General features: G+C 48.0%; 1 protein-coding gene across 1 annotated transcript; it reads right to left on the bottom strand.

Moving 5' to 3' along the window:
- Window positions 8,320-8,793, bottom strand: LOC110436002. The gene has a single exon (XM_021462138.1). It carries the CDS (start codon window positions 8,791-8,793, stop codon window positions 8,320-8,322), a length of 474 nt encoding a protein of 157 aa, XP_021317813.1.

Genomic DNA, 9,180 nt, shown 5'->3' with positions numbered 1-9,180 from the left:
TGCATCACATCCATAACTCAGTTTGTGCAGCGCGTGAGTTGAGTTCAGATGTAAACATACTAAATTCAGTGATAGGCTAAATTCATTATCAATGACAAGTTTTTCAGATGTTGCTTTTTTTTCTTGACATCTAGATCTCCTTTTCCTCATATAATCACTATACAAGAAGCCCATACGAGCCGGTCAGCAATCATCTTAACAGAAAAAAGATATGTACTATAAAAATATATTATAAAATGAAGTAGTTTCATGTTTCCAAGATGAGTTTTTATCTGAGTTTGTCCCAAAATGTGTTGTGCCACAAAGAAATTAAACAGTAGGATACGATCACCAGTTAAATGAATCATGAGTCCTTTTGGCATGTGCTGTGTGATACATAGGCAGATTGGTCCATGAATATGGTTGTAGGCTAGTGTGGCCTTCACAGTGCCCTGTTGTTGAACACATCAGTTCTTGATGGATTCTTCTATATTCTTGGGATAAAAAAAGCATTAAGCTAGATACGGAAACAAAGCTAAATGCCACCAACAACATGAACTTATTGGAGCTTTAGGGGTGCAGTTGAATTGATGTGGTTTGCTTTCTGATTGACTAGCTCTCAAGTGATCGACATCAGAAAATAGACTAGTACTAACCCATTGTTGTAGTGAGAATTGGTTCTTAGAGCTGGTCTGGAAAACTGACTACCAATCCCTAGAAATTGATTTCTTAATGCAAGACCTCCTCTAGAAGTCATTTAATAGAAAATTGAATTATGTGCATGTGTGGTTTGTGGGGATGGAACTCGAAACCTCTATCCTCGATCTCTCCGAGCACTATCACTATTGTTTTGGGTGTCTGCATCCACGGTCTTTCGAAAAATATCAAAACTTTCAATTTCAAATTTTGGGACCCTAAATGATACAGGTACACATCTCTTCATACTCGACAACTGTGATCTAAGTTTGTTCTCATTCGACTTGATATGGAAAATGTATTATTTTTTGCATACACCTACTTTTAGAGGCGGCCCACATTTCTAACCGCCTTTAGAAATGCCTCTATTTTATTTCTAAACGAGATTTCTAAAGGCAGTTGGAAATACCAGCTGCACCTATAATCACATTACTAGTGGTATACCTTCTGTAAATTTGAGACATAGTTTTTCGGTGCATCTAGAAACACCAAATTCCTCTAGAAATCAGCATCTTGAAGCAAGCCACAAACTGGCCCATTTTAAAAGAGAGTTCTTAATTCATCTCTCAAAAAATATTCTCTAAAAATCTTTTAAATAATTACACAAGCTGCAATATATTTTGAATATTTGAACTGCTTCCTGTTCTTTTATTAGTATGTTGTTTATCTTTGGTATGCTGAATGTTAGAGTGTTCTTGTTACATGTCTATCACTTTATTCATCTCAAAAAGCATGTTTCATTACTAGGATTTGGACATGTGCTATACCTTTGTAACAATTGATTCACCTGTATTACTGATTATCTGAAGCCGGACACACTTAATTTTCTACAAAACTTAATGATGATCCAGAATAGTAGTGGTATGTAAATGTTTTGATCATTTTAAACATATATTTACATTTCAAATATTGACCATCATGCAAATTAGGGGTCTCTTTTGGAAATAGTTGGGGAGTATTTTGCGTGTACTTATCATGCCTCCTACATGCAGCAGAGCGTTTGCTGCCGACAGCACTTGGCCATAGCTCGATGGGACATGCCATCTTGCTCCATAAGCTCCATGGGACTGGCCACTCTAGCAGCTGTTCAGCTCCAGAGGTACTCCAGCCTAAGCACGTCGCAATGCAATGGATTCCCATTTTCCTAGGAGTTTGCAGCAAGGTGGCTGAAGCTTTGCCGCCCTACCAAGCATGGATACGGTATAGCCACTACTACAGCAGAAATTTTTAGGGGCAGCTGATGACCGCCCCTAAGCAATAGTGGATACAAATGCATGATATATAGGGATGGTTGGTGAGCCACCCCTATAAATTGGTTTTTTAGGGACAGGTGGCTATTTGTAGGGGCAGCTCTATATTGAGCCGCCCCTACAACTCATTTTCTAGAAATTCATGTATCTAGACAAAAAATGAAAAAATATTGATATGGAAGGCCCCTACCGGCTAGTTGCAAGTCACAGATTTTTCACGTAAAATCTCATGCTACGTGGCTCCCAGGGTTCGAACCTGTTACCCTTGTCCCAGGCATTCCCTCCTCTAACCACTCCACCCAAAACTCACTTATGTGTATTTTATTTAGGTTCACCACATATTATCCTAAATCGAGCATAAATTGATTATTTGAGGCTCTAAATGAATTCAAATGAAAAAGTTGTCAGCTACAAAGTTTTCTAACTTTTTGGGATCTACAACTTCTATTTTTCATGTTTGTCTACCGAAGGTGATTTAAAAAATTTAAATTTCAAATTTTAGAAATTCAAACGTAGTTTTTGTTGACAAGATGATTTCAAATGAAAAGTTGTCAACTACCAAGTTTCATAACTCTTTGGGATCTACAACTTTAATTTGGATAGTTTCTCCATCTAAGACCATTTACAAAAAATAAATTTCAAATTTAAGAAATTCAAACGTAGTTTCATAACTTTCTGAGAACTATAACTTCTGGTCATTTGATTATTTATTCATCCGATATAGTGGTACTAACATTGTTAACATATCCCTATTCATGAAACTATAAAAGAGAGAAGTAAATTTTGTGAACAATGTTACTGCCACTTTGTCAGATGAAGAAATGACCAAAATAAAAGTTGTAGAAAATGATGAGTTCTACAACTTTTATGTTCATGACATTTTCAGCTGAAATCATTTTGTGTTCTAAAGTGACATTTGAAGTTGCCATTTTTTGAAATCAAAATTCAAATAGATAAAACGCAGTCACATGTAAAGATGGAGAAAATAATAGCTATAACAACACAATAAATTGATAGAGAATGATTTTAGAAATTTTTAGGAAAAAATCATGAAATTTAAAGTTAGTATGGGAGAGAATGACAAGTCACACAAGTTTTAGCTACAGACTGACTAAAGGGAGAAATCAGAGTTCATTCAATAATTTCAAAAAAAATTAAATAGTATTTTGAAATAGTAAATGTTGTCAAAAGAAAAAGTTATAAACAATAATTTTTTTAACTTTTTAAGATTTATAACTTTTATTTTGATGATTTCTTTATCCGAAGTCATTTGAAAAAACTCAAATTTTGGTGCCTATTTTTCGTTATTTGGTCTATTTGTAATGATGGCTCAACATATAAATTCAATTTGTAAGAGCAGCTAGATATTGAGCCAGCACCTACAAATCAAGTCAGTTATAGAGGCGGCTCGTAACACCAGTAGCCCCTACAAATTCTATATTGAACAACCCCTAAAAAAAGGGGGCGTTGCTACAAATTATTTTTGTAGTAGTGAGACTGCACTAAAATGTCTATTGTATGGTGAAACAGTAGTAGCCAGTTGCAACTCGTGCACATAAATTATTACACGTCTAGAGTTATTGTGAGGTGACAGAAGGGTGGTAGATGCACAGAACTTGGTAACCTTTATATAGTGATTAAAAAAGTTCATGCCTGTTGCAAAGACATACCAAGATATAGATGGGCACTATAAATACCATACGTACCACCAACAACTATTTCTTCATATTTTTTAGTTTCTCCAACATTCCATTTGCTGAGGGTTACCAAGTTCTGGATCAAAGTGAAAAGTAGGATTGAGATGCATCCGGAAATTGGGTTTGCAGTTACTGAGAGACTCTAGTAGCAGATATGGAGTAAGGGAGCCCAAGCACCAACCATGTCGCACATATCCACCCCCTGGTCGCAGAGGTTGCCCTCATGCTTGCCATCCTGATGTGGTGTCCTATGCATATTGCTCGGATTAGAGAGCTCAGGTTCTGAAGGTCCTGATACACATGTCCTAGCTGACGCTCTCGGCCTGGTGGGGTCTGTCCTGAGCAAGGATACACTGCCAGTAGCATACAGACAAGGATCAGGCTTGGTAAAGCAGGCCATCTCCATCTTGTACTACCGCACAACACCCAAGCACGTAGTTAAAAGCTCATGTAGCCCCTCTAGCTTGCCAGCTTAGCTGCTCGCAGCTTAACCATGGAGAAGGTGCTGCCTGCACACAACCGTTGATGTCATCGTTTGGGTCACTCATGCAATTTAGCATTATTTTGTTTATTTAATTGTAGAAACACCGCACACCCTAATCAGGGGGGGTGACCTTCGTTATATAGCCTAATAGGCTAGGGTTACAACGTACAATTGCCGATAGGCCATCCGCCCAATATGGGCTGTTACAATTACATTCTAACACCCTCCCTCAGTCTAAGCAGGAGTGTCACGAACATAAAGACTGGACCTAAAGTCAGTGAATAACTGTACAGGTAACCCTTTGGTCATAATATCCGCGAACTGACGAGACGAAGGAGCATGGAGCACCCGAACCTGTCCCAAAGCAACCTTCTCACGGACGAAGTGAATATCTATCTCAATATGCTTCGTGCGACGATGATGAACTAGATTGGCGGTCATGTAGACAGCACTAACATTATCGCAGAAGACGATCGTCGCCGAAGAGATGGGTGCGTGGAGCTCCTCCTGAAGTAACTGACGAAGCCAACAAGTCTCAGCCACAGCGTGCGCAACAGCACGATACTCAGCCTCCGCACTCGAACGAGAGACTGTAGTCTGTCGTTTGGAGGACCAAGAGACTAAGTTGTCGCCGAGGAAGACACAGTACCCTGAAGTGGAGCGCCGAGAGTCGGGACAGCCAGCCCAATCAGCATCGGAGTAGGCAGTCAAGCTGGTAAGACTACCTGTGCCGATGTGAAGCCCAGTGGAGAGAGTGCCTTTGACATACCGCAGAACACGCTTGAGCATCGCAAGATGAGGCTCTCGCGGGTCGTGCATGAAGAGGCAAACCTGCTGAACTGCATAGGCAAGGTCCGGACGAGTCAGCGTGAGATACTGTAGAGCACTTGCGAGGCTGCGGTACTGAGTGACATCCGCCACCGGAGCGCCGTCCGTAGCGGAAAGCTTGGCCTGAGTGTCAACAGGAGTCGCCGTAGAGTGACACTCAGCCATGCCGGCGCGCTGAAGCAGGTCCACAGCGTACTGGCGCTGAGACAGGAAGAGGCCATCTACAGAACGCGTGACAAAGATCCCGAGGAAGTGATGGAGATCCCCAAGATCTGTCATGGCGAACTCGGAGTGAAGAAGCTCGGTGAGGCGTCGAAGAAGCGAGGTCGACAAAGCTGTCAAGACGATGTCGTCGACGTAGAGGAGCAAATAGGCAACATCAGCCCCCACTTTGTAAACAAAGAGGGACATGTCGGAGGTCGAAGCTGTGAAGCCACACCGCCGGATGAAGCCGGAGAACCGCTGGTGCCACGCCCTGGGCGCCTGCTTGAGTCCGTACAAGGACTTTTGCAGGAGACAGACGTGGTCGGGAGCCGCCGAGTCGACGAAGCCAGGCGGCTGCTGAACGTAGACCGTCTCGTTTAGATGGCTGTGAAGAAAGGTGTTCTTCACATCCAACTGATGTATCGGCCAGGAATGAGAGGCGGCGATGCTGAGGACGACCCTGATGGTGGCCGGCTTGACAACCGGACTGAACGTCTCGTCATAGTAGATGTCGTACTGCTATGAGAACCCACGAACCACCCATCTGGCTTTGTGACAAGCCAGAGAGCCGTCAGCACGATACTTGTGCTTGAAGACCCACTTGCCACTGATGACATTGGCACAAGGAGGTCGAGGTACGAGACGCCAGGTGCCGTTGTCCATGAGCGTCTTGTATTCTTCAGTCATAGCCGCGCGCCAATTGGGATCGGCGAGCGCGGCGCGGGAGGTACCTGGCAACGGAGAAGCCAGGCTGGAGTGCGACGCGGTGAAGCCATAGCGTTCCATAGGCGGCGGCAGGGAGCCTGTCTGGGAGTGAGTGGCCCGAGTAGACGGCTGGGGTGCAACGATCGGCAGCACCACCTCCTGTGGGTCTGGGACCGCAGTTGAGGCCGGCAACACCACCGCCTGTGGGGTTGCAGCCGTGGGTACTGCCGCGGCCATCCTGGGCCGTCGGCTGTACTGAAGACCAAAGCGGCTCCCCGCGACAGGAGCTGCTGGTGGGGGAGCAGCGACCTGCCGAGGAGCAACAGTGACAGGGGCTGCTGGTTGGGAAGCAGCGACCTGCCGAGGAGCATCCGACCGAGGAACCTGAGGCATCTGATGAGCAGCACCATGCCATAGAATGGCCGGATCGAGGCCAACAGGATCACCGGCGTCATCCTCGAGAGTCCGCGTTCGCTCAACAGCCGAGGTGGAAGGAGCTGGTGCGGGAAGTATGTCCTGTAACAAAAAATCAAGTGAATCCGGTTGGGGCTTGGAGGCCGCAAACGGAAAGTGAGTCTCATCAAAAATGACATGCCGCGAGATGATGATCTTGCGGGTGGAGAGGTCAAGACACCGGTAGCCCTTCTGGGAAGGAGGGTAACCGAGGAAGACACATGCCGTGGAGCGAGGGGATAGTTTGTGGTGAGTCGTGGCACTAAAGTTGGGATAGCAGAGGCAGCCAAAAACACGTAGGATGGAGTAGTCTGGCATTTTGTGGTGAAGAAGATGGTATGGTATACCGTTCGTGATGGACGCAGACGGCCGCCGATTCGTGAGGAACACGGCGGTCGAAAGAGCTTCGACCCAATAGGACGAAGGCATGGCGGCATGAATCAGAAGCGTGCGAACACCATTGTTCAGGGTGCGAAGCATGCGTTCAGCCTTGCCATTCTGAGCTGATGTGTAGGGGCAGGAGGTCCGGAGAAGAATGCCTCGGGCAGCCAAGAAGCCATCGGTGGCATGACTCAGGAACTCGGTGCCATTGTCAGGCTGAAAACAGCGAACAGAAGAACTGAACTGTGTATGAGCATAGGCAACAAAGCGAACAATATGATCGTGAACTTCGGATTTATGACGAAGAGGAAACGTCTAGCAGTAATGTGTATAATCATCAACTAACACAAGATAGAATTTATAACCAGAAATACTCGAAACTGGAGAGGTCCAAACATCACAATGAACAAGTTCAAAGGGTACTGATGTTCTAGAAACCGAACTAGCAAACGGCAGCCTAACATGTTTACCGAGCTGGCAAGCATGACAAATACGATGAGCTGCTTTGTTACACGGAATAGCTGATAATTTATTAAGGGTAGCGACGACTACAGGTGTAGGATGACCAAGACGGGAGTGCCACAGCTCCGGGGAGACGACAACAACATGACAGCGCGGTGGTAGGCGATGTGGGATGGTATAGAGGTCCCCGTTACTATTGCACCGAAGGAGGACCGTCCTGGTCTTGAGATCCTTAACAGAAAAACCAGAGGCGTCAAACTCAATAGAACAGTTATTGTCACGAGTAAGCTGTCGAACGGATAACAGGTTACGAGTAAGATGGGGAGCGACAAGAATATTATTAAGATGAAAAGAATGATCAGCTATTTGTAAAGAAGAAGTGCCACGACTAAGAACAGGAATAGATTGTCTGTTGCCAACCGTAATAGAGGACGATGGCGTCGGGAGACGGGAAAGGAGTATACCGTCATTGGAGGTCATGTGAGCTGTCGCTCCGCTGTCCATGACTCAAGGATTGGCCCCTTGAAGCGCCAGCTGGTTGAGGGCGGCGATCAGGCTGGTCTGATCCCAGGACCGTACGCAGGCGGTGCAGAGTACTGGGGCGGCGCGAACGCAGTATGAGCCTGATGCGGAGGTGGAGGCGGTGGGGGAGGTGCTGATGGCGCCCCCACTGCTGCTGCTGGTGCTGCGGTGCCCACTGGCCGGCCCAAGGAGGGTAGCAGAACCAAGGGCCGGCCGGTGGAGGAGCTTGGCGCCCACCGGAGGGGCCCTGTTGGGCGCCACGCTACTGCTGGTTTTGCTGATTGCGGCCTCCACCATTGTTGCCGTTACCACCGCGGCCACCTTTGCCCTTACCCCCCTTGCCCTTGCCATTGCCACCACCACCGCGATTGGGGGCCGAAGAGGCGGTAGACTGGCAGGAAGGGGAGGTACATGACGGGTTGGTGAATGCAGCGAGTGCTGACGCCGAAGCTTCCTTGCCCTCGTTGCGAAGGCGAAGTTCCTTGACGCGAAGCATGTTGGTGGCAGCCTTGAAGTCGGGGAGCGGCGACGTGTTGGCGATGATGTCGGCAGTGTTGGCGAAGCGAGGGTTGATGCCGCGCAGAAGGTTGAGCACAAGCTGCGAGGGGGAGATGGTGTGACCGACCTCCCTCATAGCGTCGGCAGTTTGCTTCATCTGCTACGCGTAGGCATCGACAGAGAGATCACCTTGGGTCATGCTGTGGAACTCCTGCCCAAGGATGATCGCCCGAGGCTCCTTGTTCGCCTGGAATAGAGCTTCGATGGAGATATACAAAGCGCGTGCATCTTGATCGGCCTCCATGGCGAGGTCGAGGACGGTGTCGTCGCATGAGTTGTACATCCACCCGCGAATGCAGGCGTCGGCCTGGGACCATGTAGGGTCAGCCGGACGAGCAGCCTCCGTGCCGTCGATGTGTCCGAGCAGTCCGTACTTCCCGCAAACAGCGGTGAAGAAGGCCTTCCACTTGGAGTAATTGGGACGCTCGAGACAGAGGACGATCGGGACGTGCTGCTTGATGTTGACAGCAGCGTAGGCAGCGTAGAAGGCGGGTGCAAGGCCGTCCACCATTGCTCCAGACGTGGCGGAGCCGAGGGAGCCGGTAGTGGAGGACGACTGCGTCGACTGCGTCATGATGAATCAGGGACGGGCGGCCTGGGCAGCACGAGTGAATCCGTGCGGCAGTGGCGGCGGCGTCCGGAGGGGGCGACCTGTGCTGGACGAGAAGGCAGCAGAGGAGGCGGCGGGTCGCGCGGCGGCTTGACTGGGCGGCGGCGCGAGCGGGTGCGTATGCGCGGCGGCCTGGGAAGCACGGCGGGCGAGCGAAGTCGCGAACGCGGGTGAGCACGCGGGTGAGCGCGAATCGCGAGCAGCGGCGCAGGCGAACTCGCGACAGCGCGTGGTGCGCGGGCGAGCAGACTCGCGACGACGCGTGGTGCGGTGGCGCACGATCTCGCTGTGAGATCGCACGGGCAGCGGAAGGAAAGAAAAAAAAGGGATCGTGATTAGCTTGATACCATG

This window comes from Sorghum bicolor, chromosome 5 (assembly GCF_000003195.3).
Source record: "Sorghum bicolor cultivar BTx623 chromosome 5, Sorghum_bicolor_NCBIv3, whole genome shotgun sequence".
Classification (NCBI taxonomy): Eukaryota; Viridiplantae; Streptophyta; class Magnoliopsida; order Poales; family Poaceae; genus Sorghum; species Sorghum bicolor.
This window is presented reverse-complemented; position numbering and strand designations above follow the sequence as displayed.

Bases quoted from the DNA above. Each gene is read 5' to 3' on its own strand.
- LOC110436002 (XM_021462138.1), bottom strand. From the start codon at position 8,793: ATGACGCAGTCGACGCAGTCGTCCTCCACTACCGGCTCCCTCGGCTCC.